The sequence below is a fragment of the Sebastes umbrosus genome, chromosome 16 (assembly GCF_015220745.1).
Source record: "Sebastes umbrosus isolate fSebUmb1 chromosome 16, fSebUmb1.pri, whole genome shotgun sequence".
Taxonomy (NCBI): domain Eukaryota; kingdom Metazoa; phylum Chordata; class Actinopteri; order Perciformes; family Sebastidae; genus Sebastes; species Sebastes umbrosus.
This window is the reverse complement of record NC_051284.1, coordinates 13,141,546-13,159,744: the sequence shown is the minus strand read 5'-3', so window position 1 is coordinate 13,159,744 and position 18,199 is coordinate 13,141,546. Positions and strand designations below refer to the sequence as shown.

The 18,199-nt window shown below is 41.0% G+C and overlaps 2 protein-coding genes across 4 annotated transcripts; both read right to left on the bottom strand.

Annotated features, from left to right (window-relative positions):
• Positions 1-1,457: 1,457 nt before the first annotated feature.
• Positions 1,458-9,627, bottom strand: arhgap11a (Rho GTPase activating protein 11A). Of its 2 annotated transcripts, XM_037747167.1 has the most exons (12): positions 9,062-9,627; positions 7,244-7,311; positions 7,044-7,140; positions 6,683-6,939; positions 6,413-6,576; positions 6,179-6,319; positions 5,866-5,940; positions 5,348-5,521; positions 5,118-5,247; positions 4,778-4,886; positions 3,639-3,753; positions 1,458-3,549 (listed from the first exon to the last, which is right to left on the bottom strand). In XM_037747167.1, exons 1-12 carry the CDS (start codon positions 9,188-9,190, stop codon positions 2,081-2,083), a joined length of 2,928 nt encoding a protein of 975 aa, XP_037603095.1. In that variant the 5' UTR covers positions 9,191-9,627; the 3' UTR covers positions 1,458-2,080. The 2 variants fall into 2 exon arrangements, with proteins under 2 accessions (XP_037603095.1, XP_037603096.1); XM_037747168.1 differs by lacking the exon at positions 5,866-5,940 and having other exon boundaries at positions 9,062-9,626.
• A 1,908-nt stretch (positions 9,628-11,535) lies between these two features.
• On the bottom strand, positions 11,536-14,923 carry LOC119474663 (actin, alpha cardiac muscle). 2 transcript variants are annotated; one of them, XM_037746829.1, is made up of 9 exons: positions 14,784-14,923; positions 13,512-13,662; positions 13,291-13,419; positions 13,021-13,131; positions 12,849-12,933; positions 12,407-12,568; positions 12,133-12,324; positions 11,868-12,049; positions 11,536-11,781 (listed from the first exon to the last, which is right to left on the bottom strand). In XM_037746829.1, the coding sequence occupies exons 2-9, from the start codon at positions 13,638-13,640 to the stop codon at positions 11,638-11,640; spliced, it is 1,134 nt and encodes a 377-aa protein (XP_037602757.1). In that variant the 5' UTR covers positions 13,641-13,662; positions 14,784-14,923; the 3' UTR covers positions 11,536-11,637. The 2 variants fall into 2 exon arrangements, with proteins under 2 accessions (XP_037602757.1, XP_037602758.1); XM_037746830.1 differs by lacking the exon at positions 12,407-12,568.
• Between the last annotated feature and the right edge of the window lie 3,276 nt (positions 14,924-18,199).

Here is an 18,199-nt window from a genome sequence, read left to right as displayed (position 1 = left end):
ACTAATGTATTTTTTGTTAGTTATTCATATTTTACTAATGCTTTTATAAATCAGTTTAAACCAATATTATGAGCAACTTATGGGTTGCCAGGTTGTGAAATATCCCTCTGGCTGATGTTGTAGTAAAATGCTGTTATATACAGTATGTTGGCAATCTAATAGTATATGTTTGCACTAATAAGCCACAAGGCTGGATTATAAATGTTTATAACTTGATGATAAATTGATTTTGGTCCAGATACTCTGCAGGTTTTTTTTCCCCCAAAAATGGTTCATTAGAGTCTCTACTTGATGAATTAAATAAATGTCTAAAAAGAAAATCAAGTGTTCTGCTGAAGTAGGATGATCACCGGCTAATGGTTTTTTTTCACAACCTGGCAACCCAAAAGTAATGACTCATGATCATTTCACTCATGCTGCTATCCACCCTGCACTTTACAACCATGTGCAATACTGATTATTTATCCTTATACCTAGTTTTATATTAATATTCTTGTTTTTATTCAGTGTCCTGTGTTATGTTAAATGTGCACCAATAGAGTGGCATTTCTAATTTTGTTGTATATGCAGAACTTGGTTCTCATTTTGATTAAACTTGGATGAGTAAAACATTAGTAAATATATAAAGTCACATTTCAGCCCTTATGAAATCGTGGAAAGTGAAACCCCAGCAGCCTCACTGCTGTTGGTTCAGGATTAGAACATTAAACATGCCTATTATCTTTAGAACATAACTCATTGTACCGTTTTATTTACATATAAATTACTGGATTTTCCTTACGTTTCTGATATTTCATGTTTGATAAAGGTGAATATTCATCTGCTGAACACATGGCCTCTGTCCAACGCCTGTCACACCCATGACACAAACAGACAATAGGCTACAGTCATTGCAGTGATATTAATAATAATAATCATATTAATAATAATAATAATAAGCTGCTGCAGTAACAGAGGAGTTTAACACCCAACTCCAACCTCTCCTACTGCACATGAAAAGCAGGCTGTGGAGGAGAAATGTTAAAGAATGATTGTGACCTTCAGCCACTCACTGTCTACTCTTCAGATCCTTTACAGGAGGACAGAAGTCAACAGAAGTCACTGAGCCAGATCCATGCAGCCTTTCAGTAGCTGGGAGTTTCACATATTTACACTAAACAGAAGGCACATTTTATTTTTATTTTATGAAGGAATCTCAGACACAAATCATATATATTTTTTTAAATGTACCAGAACCAACTTTGATCCAGTAAATGCTGTTATATCAGGATACATGCAACAGGTCAGTCTGGAGTTTTTGACAGAGTAAATTCCTGAGCCTTATTGAACAGGAACATGTTTAACTGAACTTGTCAGTATAGTATTGTTTAAGCAGTGGTTGTATGACTCCCCCTTGTGGCTAATTATTGATGCAAACCAGAAGAATTGAACTTGAGAGAGAGAGAGAGAGAAAAAGGTGTAGGTATATACCGTTTGATTTTATTTATCTGCAGCAGTTCACATAGCAAAGCATTTTTAATGGCTGATGATTTTGTAAATTAATGGACTGCGATAGACATGATGATGTGATCAATACTGCTTGGCTTTTTTTTTTTTTTTTAGCTTATAAAATCCAACAAAAAAAAAGGTGCATTTTTTTAACTTCTTTCTGTTAAAAAAATATCGTGTAATTTAAGAAACAGCTTCAACTTCGGTAAACAGTTTTTGTTTTTTTAAGGACGTCTAACTAAGGATTAGATATAAAAATGCATTAAATAAAAGCATAAGACTTGATCTAAACATTTCCTGTCATACCGTCAATCACATTTCACATCATTTTTAGCCTGCACACTACAAAACACTAATAATCCTGTAAACCGATACGTCTCGATGTTTAAACTTGTTTTACTAGAGTAAAAACAAACATAAGGCGTATGACCATCTCCCATTAAGAACCCTAACGCAACACAAGCAGCACCTACCGTAGCTAAAAAATAAATTAAAACCCCTGAAAATATGGATTATATATGTTTTAATGTCATGTAGTCCTAGCAGACGGAGACCTGCATAGTGAGGAGGAAATATAAAAAAAGATGTGAAGCTATAAATCTACAGGCTTGGTGGCGGACAGCAGCTGTACTTGGTGGAGTGGGTTTCTGGGTGAACCTCTGTAGTAGTTCATGTCCTTCTCTACTACCTGCTGCACAAGACGCTTCTGGGCTCCTGGTGGATCGGGGACAGAACAGTCCACTTTGGTCTTTGGTTGGACCTTGTTGGTCATGTCGGCCAGAGCGCAGGCTTTGGCTTTACGGGCTAGGGTGCTTGGCTTTTTGGGTGGGACTGGAGGCGGTTTCTTTATGGGACAAACGCTGTTGGAGCGTCCCCGGTGAGGCTGGAGCTGTGGGTGCGGGGACAGGCCGCTCTCCAGGCTCACCGCCTTCACCACCGGACTGCTCTGGGTGATGGCGAGCTCTGCGTTTCTAACGGGTCTCCTGCTCTCCCCCAGGAGAGAGTTTATCCGGCGGACGGCCTGACGCACCGGTGTGCGCTGGAACTTGAGCGGGGATCTGATGTGTTTGGCCTTGGGGCCTCTGGGAGAATGAAGCGTGAGCTTGTTGAAGTGATGGATGTGGTCCGCCACCCGGCGCTTCTCGGTCTCCAGGCTGCGCGGTGAGAGGGGCTGCTGTTGCTTTTGGACTTTGGCGACAATCTCTGGGGAAGATTCGTTTTCTTCGTGTACCACGTGGACTATAGGACCAATTCTAGGAGGCGTACCGAACTCGTCTCTGAGGCCCAGCCTGTATGGCGTGGACTGCAGCCCGGAGGAGACGCCCAGTTTGAAGAGAGCAGGACTCTGGATGTCCAGAGCGTCGATCAGCCTGCTGCAGTTCACCTGCTCTACCTCCCCTTCGCTGTCTCCCACCATGGAGCTGTTCTGACTGCTGACGGGAGCAGCACAGAGAGAACCTTTATCAGCTGCCGTAGTATAGTACACACCAGGCTCAAAAACTACGCTGTCAATATGCAAAGGGGATAAAGCGGCGATTTCAATCTGGCTAAATGTAATGTTCTGTTCGTAAGCCAGAAGACTACGCTGAGGTGAGAAGCTGGAGGCTCCTGTGTCCACAGACAGAGCTTTGACTGTGTGAGTCTCTGGTGGAGGGACTAGTACGATGTCTGGTGTTTTTGTTGGCCCCGTAGAGCTGCAGGCTTCCTGTAAGACAGACTGGAGGTCGCTGCCCGACTCTGTGAAGGCCTTCTTTATTTTCAGCAGGGTGGGGCCGGTTTTGGCTTCAGTGATGGAGCATTCGCTCTCCAGGCTCTCAGCGCTGGAGGCACAGCACAGCTTCTTGGGAAAGCTGGTTACCGCTGGAGGCTTTGACACGACGATGGTTGGCTCAGATTTGTAGTTGCTCTTTAAGCACATGCTCATGGGGGTGTCTGTGAAAGAGCCTCCGCTGAAAGCCTGGGCTCCTACGGGAGTCTCCCCGCTCCACGAGATCTGGTGGACACTCGAGTCACATTGAGGGGTCAGCAGGTTGTCTTCAGACTTACTGATGAACTTGGAGCCTGTAAAACAAAGTGGGATATTACAATTCATAAAAGACTACATTTGTAACATTACACTGGAATATATGATTTCTTCATTTGTTACTCACTCTTGGATTCTGCTTTTCTAGGCAGAACTGACGGACTGAACTCGGTCTCTTTGGTGAAATGGAAAGTGGTGGTGCTCTCCTGAGAGGCAAGTCGCCAGCCTATGGACTCAGATCCCTTTATCACCAGCATGAAATGAGAAATGAAAGAAACTTCAGGAAGGAGGAAGATTTAGTGTATTATCATTTTGTTAAAAAGGAGCCCAAAGGTGTCACCCAAGATGTCATATTAATATGTTAATTCAGTGATTGTTGTGGTTAGTTCTTCAGAATCACTCAGAAGAAACAAGATATTGGATTTGTTGGTCAACAACTTTTTATTAAGTCAAGAATATACATATACTGTATATCTATAGAGCATCAGAACGTTATGCAACCAACAGCTCAACCCATGTACCCAAAAACAGGTTACAATATATTCTATGTATATACTAAGGGCTGCAACTAACCATTATTTTCATTTTCTCGATTAATTGATTAGTTGTTTGGTCTATAAAATGTCAGAAAATGGTGAAAAATATCGATCAGTGTTTCCCACTGACGTCCTTAAACATCTTGTTTTGTCCACAACTCAAAAGATATTTAGTTTAGTGTCATAGAGGAGTAAAGAAACCAGAAAATATTCACATTTAAGAAGCTGGAATCAGAATTTTAACTTTTTTTTCTTAAAAAATTACTCAAATTGATTATCAAAATAGCTGGTGATTAATTTAATAGTTGACAACTACTCTATTAATCAAATAATCGTTGCAGCTCTATTATAGTATATAATCACATTCTTTCACCTGAGTGCTTAACATAGTAAATCACAGGACATATCCTATGGCTTTGTACCATACAAGTAAGAGCAATTCATTTTGTAATATTACAAAATGTGAAACAACAATCCACATTCTTTTTAAACCCGTGCATGCATTAGTTTAAATTTATTAGATACTGAAAGTAAACTTTTTAGTGTTACACAATAAAAAAAGTGCTAACATGCAACACTTTACCCCGTTAAAAACCCCAATGTGCAAATGTTACTTGATTTTTAATACAGTTAATTGCAGCATATGCATGAATGCAATTGTTCAACAACATTTTTCATTGTCTCTCTGTAAACCAGATAAGTGGAAAGTCGGTCGGGCAACCACACTTACAGCCTCCTTGCTGCTCTTCCCCAGGCTAAAACGCAGGCGCAGAGATTTGCGCGGTGCTTCTTTTTTGCCGACTTTAGGAGAGAAGCAACCGGCTTTTCCAGATTCAACTCTGAAAGGGATAAACGTTCAAACAATTATCAGCATAAGATGTGCTAAGAGTGCCGTGTAGCTCTGAGAGGTTAATGTTTTACAAACTCTTATCTCTGAATTAATCTTTTAAAGACAAATACTTGGCAGGTGGGAAATACATGGCTGTGAATATCTGTTACTGCACCATACTGTCAGTGTCATTTCTATATGGTAGCACTTGAATACAAATAACATAATTGTGAATGTGTACCTGTTGACAGCGTGTCTGTTGCTAAGTCGTCGGCTCTTCCTCATCACAGAGACGGCCGACTGCCTTCTAGACTTCCCTGCTGATGACAGCGTATTGTGGGAAGAGTCCAAGATCCCCGGAGCGCTGTAAGCTACAACATATAAAAAGGGAGGAAAAAGATGTACACTTAACCGCAGGCTTTAGAGACGGCCGAATAGTTGATACCCATTTGATCAAACAACCATCAATACCTGATCCAGGAGTGGAGACCCCGCTGAACAAAGTATTGGGAAGTAATTCAATCCCAAGGGTCTTTTTCACAGATCTACGTTTCTTGTTTGAGAATCCAAAAGAGTGGCCAGATTCCATAGGTTGTTTTCGCTTTGAGGTTGGTGTTGCAATCACAGGAGTGGCAGAAGAAAAGACTGGCAAAATCACAAAAGGATTAATATCTTCAAATGTATAGTATTTTTGTTATTTTATATATTTGATCTGTTTTTGAAAGACTGATTCTGAGCCAAGGCGCTTGGAAGAATTAGCAGGTCTCGACTGAAATTTGTGGAAGATGATCCATGCAAATGACGGGCAGACAGGCAAAGAAAACAAAAGCAAATAGACATTTGAAAAGAAGCATAATTTAATATTATTCACACCCATTTTTCATTATCAAGGCAAATGTGAATTTGCAAAAAGCTTGTTGTTTCACGAGCATAGCAGATGGATTGGTACAGTATCGTCATGCTATACGACAGGCAGCATTATTACCTACCAAGACTGTCTGACTGGGGGGCTTTTGTGGGTGTTCTATTAGTTTTTATCTTATTCAGAGCACCATTGACCAAATCTGAAATATGAGACAAACCGAACCATATGAACAGTATTTACTGACTAAAGCTGCTTCAACATGACATGATTTATTTACAGATACGGAGATACAGGGCTCCATTTCACTTGTTTGTTTAATGTCTCTAGATATGTCCAGGGTGGTTGCACCAGTGCAACTGGAATCTATCTGGCCAACCCGAGATTTGAGTTTGCATGCAAATAAATAAATAAATAAATCTCTAATGATATAGTCTTACCTCCGAAGCTGCGTCTGTGTCTCCTCTTCATCCCTGAGTTTAAGTCAAGCTCCTCGAGTCCATCGTGAGTAGGGGACAGAATGCCCGCCTCGCAGCCCATCATGGCTGGAACTTTCTCTAGAAGGAACTGTGGTAACACACCTGTGACACACAGACAAAGAGTGAGACAAACATTTAGTGCTAAAAAGCTACAGACACAAAGATAACCTGCAGGTAAGATGCCTCAAGTTGTACCAAAGTTGTGAGCATTCTCGATGAAGCAGTGCACTGTGGCTGCCTGCAGCTTGAGGCGTCTCTCGGTGTTGGCGTTCATCTTCTCTGTACCGTCTCCAGCGTGGAGGATGTTGGGAGCCAAGATTACAGACAAGTTACTGCTATCCATCTTATTCTCTGCGCTCCTGTGATTTAAGCAAAGAAAAAGAAAAACATATTTAAATGGTAGATGGATGTTTGTAAAAAAAATCAAGAAGAAAAAAAAGATGTAACTGTTAATAATTCTGGCACCTCTTAGACACATTCTGGAGGAAGTCAAAAAAGTGACGCAGGATGCTTAGGTTTTTGTCGGGTAGCACACAAGACAGCAGCATGGTGGCGGAGGTCCTGTCCTCCTCGGTGGGGAGCTGCTGGGCCTTGAGAAAGGCCTCCTGCAGCTCCGCGGGCAGCACCGGCTCTGGCAGCTCCCTGAAGAACTGCTTCACCAGGCCGGCCACGTCACAGGGAAGAGCAGTGGACAAACACTCCTCACCCGTGTCCAGTTTAGCCTGGACAGACAAAACACAGTCTGAAAACACTCTGTTTTGTGTTAGACCCTTCTCAGGGTCAAGATGCCTCAGTGTATGCAAGGTCAACTTTAGCCATCACTCACCCTGAGTGCTTTCAGGCGGACGACAGAGCCCGATTTTCTGAACAAGCCCTCTGTGTCAATATGTGCCAGCAGTATCATACATGCATCGACCAGGAAGCTATAAGAAGGCAGGGAAATACCATTAGAATAAAATGTACAAGACAGGACAAGAAATAACCTGCCAACGGCCCTGTTAAAATTACATAAGCATATCCACTTGCCTTGGCACGCCCCCACATTCCATATTATAGTACGGCAAGGTCTCCAGGGATACTCCAAAAACCTTTGTCTGAGGGAACAATCAAACAATGAAAAATAAAAACATTAACTGCTAGATTTTAAACAGGAAGTCTGAACAATAAGAGAAAAAGCCCAATCAGCTGATAAATAAGTATTAATCTAAGTCTAACTCTTGGACCTGCGGCGTTTTATTTTACCATATTTATCAAAATGCTTAAGAGTTGTCTGACAGGAATTTCACTGCCGCACATTCCTGTGTTTAAGGGGAGGGTGATGAAAGCTACAACTGACATTTCATGCTGGTTTTAACCTCAATGATCTGGTCTTTGATTGTCTATTGTTTTTCAGTTCCTGATTTCTTCACCTAGTCTGAACTAAAGTTTTGTGGCATTTGTTTTCTATTACCACATCTTAGGGCATTCCCTGCAAATGCGGAAGTTGATTTGAAAAGTCACAACGTCTGTTTGCAGCATACCTTGTGACTCCTGTGAGCCACTTACGAGAAAAGTACACAAGAAGAAACAGGGCCTTTGGGGTTATTAAATTAACTGTAATTAAATTCAGCAAGATATAAGTTTCTACTGCCAAAATATCCCAAAAATCCATCACAACAAGGTGCCATAAGAGATTTATGAGAAAACATAGCCCCTTTGTGCTTTGCTAGACTTGGCTTTCTATGACTGGTAAAGAAGTTTACGGTGTGAATAATCCCGAGAAGAGCCAAACAAAGCATCTGCAGTGACTGACATGGGCGACCACGGTCTGTGAACAAATGGGTCTCATCAATGGGGGCAAGCTGTTCAGTAATATGCTAATTTGATTCAATTGCCTAAACAATAGTGGGTCTGAGGCTGATACTGTGAACTTGTTGATTCGTTGTATACTAGGTTTATATCCAGATAACTTTATCGTTAGCTCTAAACAGTTAATTTGAATTGACTTTGGACTCCTGCAGGCCAGGAGAATGATAGCTCTGTCTTGGAGAAAAATGGATTTACCTTCGATACATGTATGGGTGAGGGAGATGGCATCTTGTGTTGTACTGGAGAGACTTATAGACATAACCAGAGGAAAAGCAGCAGAGTTTGAAAAAGTGTGGAAACCTTTGTCGGAGTTTCTTGGACGTCAGGGGACACAGTCAAATTGAAACTGCTGTGTGGTGCTGAGTGCTGTTGTTGAAATTGTTGTGTTTTTTGTTCTTCTTTTTTGAGGTATTTATTTATTTTATCTTACCTTTTATTTTCTTTGTTTTCTTTGTTAGATAAGTGAAATACATGAAATGTCATGTCTCTGTTTCTTTGAAATTCTGACTAAACATTTCATTGTATAATTTAATTATTAATATTGTTAGTCTGTCTGTATGTGTATATATGTCTATATGTAAAATTCAATAAAAATATTGTTTAAAAAAAAACAAAAAAAACTTGTTGATTCGTTGGTTTGCCATAATAACAGATTGTCAAGTGGACAACTTTCTTTGCTGACATTGGTAGATGATATTTTCAGGTGGAATTTAATTCATTCATTCTCACTGTGCAATATCATTTTCCACTTGTGTAATTTTGTTAATAGTCTGTTTATTGTCAATACTGTATATCTGCTCTTATTTTTATACTTCCTTCTATTTAAATTATTCATATTTTGTTACACTTTGTTTAACTCTTTTTTTTTTTTTACTGTGTTAGCTGATGCATATTGTTTTTGCACTATCCCCTTTGCTGCTGTACACTGCAAATTCCCCCACTGCATGACTAATAAAGGAATATCTCATCTTATCTTAATTTGTTCTTTAAACTTACCGAGTTGCTGGTTGTTGTCTTACAGCTGGCTGCTTTGTTTTTGTTCCAGTTCTTTGTCTTGATCGCAAACGCTGCTCGGAGGTGTTGCACAGCCACCAGACGCATCACATTTCTCTCCATGACTTTCATTTTAACACTCCTTTCCTGTCCTATCTTGTAGTTTGATTCACTCTCTTCTGACCCTATAGTCTTTCTAACTTTATCACCAGATACCTGACTCTAAGTCATCCTCAGGTAGATCTTGAACTGCTCACAAGACGCTTGATTATTAACTGTACCCTCAAAGCTACGCAGTCTCAATGAGACGTAAACGACCTGACGCCTCCAGCTAGCTTCGTGTTGCGGTTAACTACAATGCAGTTGGCAAGCCACATTAGCTCATACGAAAAAACAAAACAGCTTATCGATGTCACACGAATTACAGTTCGTGTTCACCTCTTCTCAAACCGAAAACCCGTGTGAATTACATAGATTTAAGTCGTTTTCTAGCTGGCTACCTGCATTGTGGTGTGGTTAGCTCGTCAGGTCGGTTTCCACGCTAACTGACCGTTTCCGGTTGAGCATTCAAACAGAGGCGCTCCCTTCGCTCTGCGCTCTGATTGGCTGGTCACGGTTCGAACAACATTCTCTGGGGCGAGTGTTTTATTAACCGGGGTAACCCTAGTGGGCGGGGCTGTTTTTTGTCAGGCTTCAAACTGGATGCTTCTTGTCAACCGGTGGCCTCTGTAATTCAAACTAAACGCACCTTTAAAATGGAAAATGCAGTGTACTGCACGTATTGCTCATTTTATAAACATTATAACCACGTCCGGGATTTTAATAGATACATACCCAGTAGACCACTTACACGTGCACACCAAAAGCTGACAATAACCTGATATTTTCAAGTGGAATTTTAATTCTTATATAATATAACAAAAAATCCAGCAGTGTCACCAAATTATAATCCCACATTCAGATACATATCTCATGCTTTTTATAGCTTTTGATAGGACTCCCCATCAGTTTTTTTCTGAGGCCACTCATTGTATGAATAAAGAACTTGCCAAAAGAATGTAAAGGTTTACAATAAATGTAAGTTGTTCTAAGATATAGACATCCTCAACACTGAGTTTCTCTGATGAATAACTTTTTTTTAGTTTTTCAAAATCTTTCCAGAGTGTCTCAGTATGTGGACATCTAATGAATACGTGCACAGTTTCAGATGCAAAAGCTACTTTGTGATTTGAGGACAGAAGTTAGAGAAAGCGTCATCTGACAAGAATTGCACTTTACTGTACACCAACTGTCTATCAGTACTACTCAGGTGTAATTCTCACGGTGCAATATCATTTTCCACTTGTGCAATTTTGTTAATAGTCTGTTTATTGTCAATACTGTATATACTGCTCCTATTTTTATACTTCCTTCTATTTAAATGGTTCATATTTTGTTACAGTTTGTTTAGCTCTTTTTTTTTTACTGTGTTAGCTGATGCATTTTGTTTTTTGCACTATCCCCTTTGCTGCTGTACACTGCAAATTTCCCCACTGCAGGACAAATAAAGGAATATCTTATCTTATCTTATCTTATTCCCATATTTGATTAGGTTTAAATTATTAGCTGATGAATCCTCGTTTTTGTGTATTTATGGCGCAAAACATTTTATGTAGATGAATCAATTTGTGAAAATAATACATCTACATGGCCTTTAGAAAGGTGCCAAATGGCTTTTCCTGGAAAAAAATTATTATAATTGTGAATTAATCTTTTTTTTTTTTTCAAATGGCAGAATTAATCTTTTTTTTTATCTCTGTGGAAGATGTCTGACGTTAGGTTCCCACTTCTAACAAGGCTTTTGAGCCAATAGTAAAACAAGATTGGCATCACATGGAATCTCTGTGTCGTCAGTTAGTGGGGAAAAAATGGATAAATGGCTGAAATTAACGGTAAGTGTATGGCAACAACTTGTTGTGAAGTAAATGCAATGGAACAGGGAGGGAGAATGTGACATCTAGTGGCTGAATGTTATCAGTGTTATCAATAGTACCTTTAAACCTAAAACACCCTGGTGACTGCCATCACATCCTCTGTCCTAGCTGTAAGAAAGCCTTGTAATGTAACGTCATCTGCAAAATGGTCTCATTTGTGGCAAGAGCTCTTCACAGCCCATATTGATGATGGCTTTATCAACTTATCTTTCTATATTCATCCGTATATGTCTTTAAAACAAAGAAATAACCAGAGAGAATAAGGAAAGTAAGACAATTGCAGTACTTGTTCAGTTTCTCAAGACAAGTAAAAGTGAATGTTCACTTCTGTCTTTAACCATTAGGTGAAAAACATCACCATGTTTCAGCAAACTCTTGATCATTCATGTGAGGGTCATTCATAATATGCAATCTGTGGTGTATGCAGAAATGTCACAGTATAATGACAGTGTCACTCATTATTCTGTGTATTTGCATTGCTGTAAGCAAGCACAGTACAGGAGATACTCTCACAAGGGCTTATCTTTATTACAATAGAACATACACATATATATACAGGAGACAATAACGTACAAAGGCATGTATGGAAGGAGGTTGGTGGTATGTTTAGAAGCATTTCCTGTGGACAATGGAGGGGCCGGCCTCATCGTACTCCTGCTTGCTGATCCACATCTGCTGGAAGGTGGACAGGGAAGCCAGGATGGAGCCGCCGATCCAGACGGAGTACTTCCTCTCAGGTGGAGCGATGATCTAGGCGAGGAATAAACACCGTTTATTGAGTGTCCATTCGCTTTGTAAATGAACTTGGTGACTTAAAATCTTTGCAGTTCTCTCACCTTGATCTTCATGGTGCTTGGGGCCAGAGCTGTAATCTCCTTCTGCATACGGTCAGCAATACCAGGGTACATGGTGGTACCACCGGACAGCACATTGTTGGCGTACAGGTCCTTACGGATGTCAATGTCACATTTCATGATGCTGTTGTAGGCGGTCTCATGGATACCAGCAGACTCCATACCTAGTAGGCGTCAAGCGAAAAAGATGAGTTTTGTCTGAGACAAAATACTGGCTATCAAAAAGACAAATGCAACCAATACTTACCAATGAAGGAAGGCTGGAAGAGGGTCTCTGGGCAACGGAAACGCTCGTTACCAATGGTGATGACCTGACCGTCGGGCAGCTCATAGCTCTTTTCCAGGGAGGACGAGGAGGCAGCCGTGGCCATCTCATTCTCAAAGTCAAGAGCCACGTAGCACAGCTTCTCCTTGATGTCACGCACGATCTCACGCTCAGCTAAGAAGCAGAAAGTTCACGTATTGAGAAACAACACTTCACACACCTCTCACTAAACAAATGAATGACATTAGAGACCTACCAGTTGTGACGAAGGAATAGCCACGCTCAGTCAGGATCTTCATCAGGTAGTCAGTCAGGTCACGACCGGCCAGATCCAGACGCATGATGGCGTGTGGCAGAGCGTAACCCTCGTAGATGGGGACGTTGTGGGTCACACCATCGCCAGAGTCCAGCACGATACCTTTAGCAAGCAGAAAAGGACCAGTCAGCTATTCATGCCTGTGAAGGTCTCGCCAAGTATGTCTCACTTCATAAACTATACAATGCTGCTGACATCACTTGGCACAAACCCTGCTGCAGAGGGATTAACACCTCCCTCTGACAATGACACAGGAATCCATACAGATGATAGACACCCGCAGAGTGTAAATGTTCAACAGTTTCTCCCTCGCAGCAACATTTCCTCTTATTTTAGCTCCTGACCACAGACTAAATTGGTGAAAAAGCTGCAGCGTACTGACCGGTGGTACGACCAGATGCGTACAGGGACAGGACAGCCTGGATGGCCACGTACATGGCGGGAACGTTGAAGGTCTCAAACATGATCTGCGAGAAAAAGCAAGCAGAGTGTGAAAGGTTTGTCTTAACTCGAGAACAAATACTGAGAAAGCGGAGCAGTGACTGTAAAAGTACCTGGGTCATCTTCTCTCTGTTGGCTTTGGGGTTCAGGGGGGCCTCAGTGAGCAGGGTGGGGTGCTCCTCAGGGGCCACACGCAGCTCATTGTAAAAGGTGTGGTGCCAGATCTACACAAAGGAGGAGCGAGAACAGCTGATGTCACAACTGAAACAACAACCAGGTCCTCTAAAAACAAGCAGCTTTTACGATGGCTGCGATTTCTCAAGGATGCGGAAAGGTCAGCTGCCGCGAATGTTGTAAACGAGTCTCACTGTCAACACACACACCTTCTCCATATCATCCCAGTTGGTGATGATGCCGTGCTCGATGGGGTACTTCAAAGTCAGGATACCCCTCTTGCTCTGGGCCTCATCACCTACGTAGCTGTCCTTCTGACCCATACCCACCATCACACCCTGAGGGAAGAAGCACAAAAGGAACATAAGGCATAGGAAGATGCTACTCTTACTCAAACTTTTCTAAGAAGAGTTTTATTTTAGCTTCGTACCTGGTGGCGGGGCCTTCCAACAATGGAAGGGAAGACAGCACGGGGAGCGTCATCTCCGGCGAATCCAGCCTTGACCAAGCCAGAGCCGTTGTCGCACACGAGGGCGGTGGTCTCGTCGTCGTCACACATGATTAGGCTTTACTGGGGTGGTCTAAAAAATTTGAGGGGTGGGGTAGAAACACAAGAAGGTTTAAGATAAGTGTTAGGAACAGCTGACTAAACTGGCCATCGTAGAATACATAGCACCAAGGAGGTTTAGGATGGGTGTTAGGAACAGCTGTCTAAACTGGCCATCATAGAATACATAGCACCAAGGAGGTTTAGGATGGGTGTTAGGAACAGCTGTCTAAACTGGAATACATAGCACCAAGGCCTCTTGTAATTGAAAAATCACAGACACTTCATCACTGGATTGGCTGATGATGTGATGAAGTGACTAGACCAATAGATTAATATGATTAATACATGTATTAGCTGTGATCCAGAGTGCCTTTGAGGATCTGCCAACACTCTCTCATAACTGCTCTAAAGTTATTAACACTAACTCAATGGGTGCTATTTATAGAGCGCTAATTAGACATGCCTTTGGATGCTATTTGGGTCCCAACCTTGTCGTACTACTACTGATACCGTATCACCACAGCCCTGATTGTTCTCGGGACATCTCAGAGCTGCTGAGGTAGCACCAAAAAGGGGCATAACACAGAGACCTGCATGTGATCTATTTTAAGATTTTAAGCTCTTGGCGCCCACACTGTGCTTAACAGGGTAAAACAAGTGACACATGGACCTCTTGCTATTTCAGGTCTGAGTGAGAGAGCTTGGCAGCCAGCACCCATCGGTCTGCACACTTTTGTTTTACTACATGGCTCCATGCCCCAGCTAACTTCATTCATTGGAGTGCGGTTGAATTTGGCACTTCTCCCCAGCTTTTGTGCTCTGATCCAAGTAATACTCCCACAGGATATGTTTAATATACAGTAGTTATGTCTATGCTTTTTCCATAGCATGGAGTGCCTTTATCACAGAAAATCACATCATCTAATAAAGTTAATTTCAACATCCTATGGCAGACCACCTAGCATATCTCCAGTTTTAATTGTTCAGTTAGTCGTTACAACATGTGAACACTATTAGTTAGCTGAAGTTACATCGTTCATTCATTCATTTAAGTCTCATCAACTCATTGTGACTTTGTGAAACCATAATCACACAAGTGATACAGATAACATCCACAGCGAATCAGAGGAACAAGTTGTGAAATGTACTCACCAAGGTGCTCTGGTATAGGCGGATGCTTCCACTGGGACAAAGGCTGAGGGTGAGAGGAGCCCCTTAAATAAGACCCAGACCGGGTCTAGGGACCAGAGGCGGGGCTGGGGGGGGGGGGTTCACACAAGTCCAAATAAGAGCTGCTGGCAAAAAATCAACAAGCCACGGGAAAAGTGTGTTTTACATACATGGGATGGGATGAAGTCACTTGACTGACACAGTTTTAATGAAATGTTGGTAGAAAACAAAAAAAGTTTAGAAGTTAATGTGATAGTTAATAGAATATTATTGTATTTATTGCAATGTTTAATACAAGAGAACATAGTAAAAATAATGCATTTGTTTTCTGAAAGGAACATAAAGACTAGTCTGCATTTCTAAGATGGAAGTTTATATCATGAACTTTATGAAATATGTAACTTCATGCCTTAAAACAATGCATACTTGTATGTGAGTATAATTTCTTTATAGCCCTGCAATCATAAATTAAAATCCAGACATTATGGATGTCATGCAATCAGTTTTCAAATATTGTATTTTAAAACTATGATGCATAATATCTCTAAGAGGTGTTAATATACTCAGAAAGCCCACTATGATGACCCAGTCAGGATAGCGTCATCGGTGACTTGTTAAGGAGATGAAAACATTGCATATGTCTGTGAACCACGCTGCTGGTATGCACTCTGAGCTTCCTCCACTTGGGGAACAGCTGATGGTAACGCCAGCCGGGCTCTGTGTGGGATCTGGCTGTCTGAGTAGTGGCATGTGGTGTCTGTGCTGTGAGCTGATTGGCCCGGCTGTCTCCTTGTAGGGTTATGGTGAGCAGCAGAGTCATTAATGAGACGCAGCCACTGAGGTCTGCAAGGAGGAGGTCCATATTTGTGCCACCCACTTATCCATATATTTTCCTTGATGTACAGTGTACCTTATGAGGTAATACTCTCATCTCTGCAGGAATGATACACTCATTTGACTGATTATTTGTTGATGCAACATCATTTCCAGAGAAAATATCATATATGGTCAGATCTCAGGGGATACCAGTCATGTATTTGTAATTCCGGTCTTCAGGTGAGGAAGAATGGCTCAAGAGCAGTAATATGTGACTTTATATCAGAGCTGGAGGTATGTGAGAGCATTCTTTCGCTCCAGGCTGCTCTACCAGATACAAAGACTCCTATATATAGCTGTGTTTCCTCTCTATCTCCACAGAGCTGGATGCAGCTGAAGCATCTCACCGTTATCTGAATGTCAAAGAGCCTGTGTGAGGTTTAAAAAGACGATGCACTAGATAGGTAGAGTGTATTGTGGGAAGTGTAGGATCCAGTGTTTTTGGATACTAGGTACTAAAGGTCAGGATATCTCTGCCTCTGCTGCATACATTTTGACTATTCTTTCTTCAAATCTTACTCTTGTGAGCCCCCCAACTTTATGGAAGCATACTAAATCACTGCAGTGCAGGGAAAGGAAATTGAAGGGTTATAAATACATTTTTGGAGCATAATTGTTACAAATCTTTTTCTATATCTACTGTATCATTGAGAAGTATGTTTAATATTGCAACAGGCCTTAGGTTTACTATCCACTTTGATAGCCAAGAGTAAAATTACTTATTTATCCATCTTGACCTTTGACCCTCTCACCCTGGTACTCCTACCCGTCTTATCTTTAAAATAAGTTTTTAGTGGTGGATTGTGATTAAGTACTTTTAATCAAATACTGTAGGCTACTGAAGTACACATTGGAGGCACTTGTACTGTACTTTAATATTTAGGTGGCATGTTTTACTCACTCTGTGGCTGTAACAGACAGAGGTAAGGTAATAACTACTAACATTAAGAAAAGTCTCCATGAAATTGTATTATCAATTTCTTTATAATTCTGTGATTAAGTAAGTCATCCCCTCACTAAGACTACAAAAAAATAGTGAGATAACATGGTGATAAGTTAACTTTACATATGTGGATTATATTTAATATAGGAACCCGGATAATATTCCATTGTTTAGAATGTCATTCCGTCATTGGAGGTCAAATTCAACAATGCAGAGGATGTATAGTTGTGTCCAACATTATTCATTACCTGTTTTTCTGTTTCATAGGGCAGGACTCCTCGGGCTGCTGCTGAGAGTGGACATCAACCAAACATCCCAGGAAGGCCCAGCACCACAGCAGACCACAGAACCACTCTCAGCACCTTACTCACCTCCAGCATCCACCAAGCATCGTCTGCACCTCCACCCCAAACCCCGACACCACCCTCTTCACCCACCAGCCAGGAGGATGAGGACCAGCCCGACCAGCACAGCACATTGTTTGTACTGACTACGTAGCCCACCAGTACAGTACGTAGTTGGGGAATAATAACAACGTGGGAACTTAAAAATAAGTTTTACTGTAAGTATTTTTTAACCTGGCGTACTGGATACATAGGCTATTTTGTTATTACAGTATGACCATTACTTAGCAAGAGAGCTAGAAGGGTGGGGGAAGATGGGGTAAATTAGTTCTGTAGCATTAAATCATTTATAGCATCCCTACAGTGCTCCATGGAAGGCCCTTTTCACTGCAGCAATTTTAACATGTTATTGCAAGTTAAAAACAGGTGTAATTAATCACATTAATTATGGTTATGTTCCATTTAGGTGGGCCAGGGCTCTGGTATTGTGCATGGTGGCTCACTGGAATGGCTGTGACACCCTAAATAGAACGGGACCATAATCAAATTGATCAATTGCACCTGTGTTTACCCTGCTATGACATGTCCAAAATGTCATACTGTACAAGTAATAACAGGACAGGAACCTCCTACACCTACAGTATAAATTATTACCCCTTTATTCTCTAACTTCGCATTCCTCCCCTTGTACCTATCAGTACTGGTACACCACCGTTACTACAAGAAGTACTTGTGAAGAGACACACTGTACATTCCGTCCCCAGCATCAGTACAGGATAATTACCTCCCTCTCTCTAGTGATTTGTTGCGTCAACGATTTGGAATTAAAACCAATAACTGTGTATTTTGTGATGATACTGAAACTACTGATCATTTATTTTTTCACTGTTTGTATTCTGGAGCTTTATGGCTGGATATACATGACATTGTTTATGGTCTTGTCATGGACAATAAAGAAGAAGACTTTCTGGTGAATAACATTCTCATTCTTGGAAAATTTTATTTGCACAAATCCAAGTATATGAAAGTGAAACCTATAGGTTTAATGTGTTTCATTCTGAGTTTCTTTCTTACATAAAAGCCCTTAAAGTCATGAAAAACAAAAATGCTTTGAAACTTCTTAGTATAATAGAAGAATATGAATTACAGGTACAGCCCTTATACCCCTTAATTGAATGTATTATTATTTTCATGTATAATGTTCTTGTTCTGTATGCATCTTGTCCTTTTACTCT

Excerpts from the sequence above, each read along its gene's own strand:
- arhgap11a (XM_037747167.1), bottom strand. The coding sequence starts at position 9,190 with ATGAAAGTCATGGAGAGAAATGTGATGCGTCTGGTGGCTGTGCAACAC. Across the intron at positions 6,320-6,412 it reads CGAGAATGCTCACAACTTTG|GTGTGTTACCACAGTTCCTT; the intron begins GTACAACTTGAG and ends TGTGTGTCACAG. Across the intron at positions 5,248-5,347 it reads GGTCTCCACTCCTGGATCAG|CTTACAGCGCTCCGGGGATC; the intron begins GTATTGATGGTT and ends TATATGTTGTAG.
- LOC119474663 (XM_037746829.1), bottom strand. The coding sequence starts at position 13,640 with ATGTGTGACGACGACGAGACCACCGCCCTCGTGTGCGACAACGGCTCT. Across the intron at positions 12,325-12,406 it reads CTATTCCTTCGTCACAACTG|CTGAGCGTGAGATCGTGCGT; the intron begins GTAGGTCTCTAA and ends TCTGCTTCTTAG. Across the intron at positions 11,782-11,867 it reads CAAGCACCATGAAGATCAAG|ATCATCGCTCCACCTGAGAG; the intron begins GTGAGAGAACTG and ends TTCCTCGCCTAG.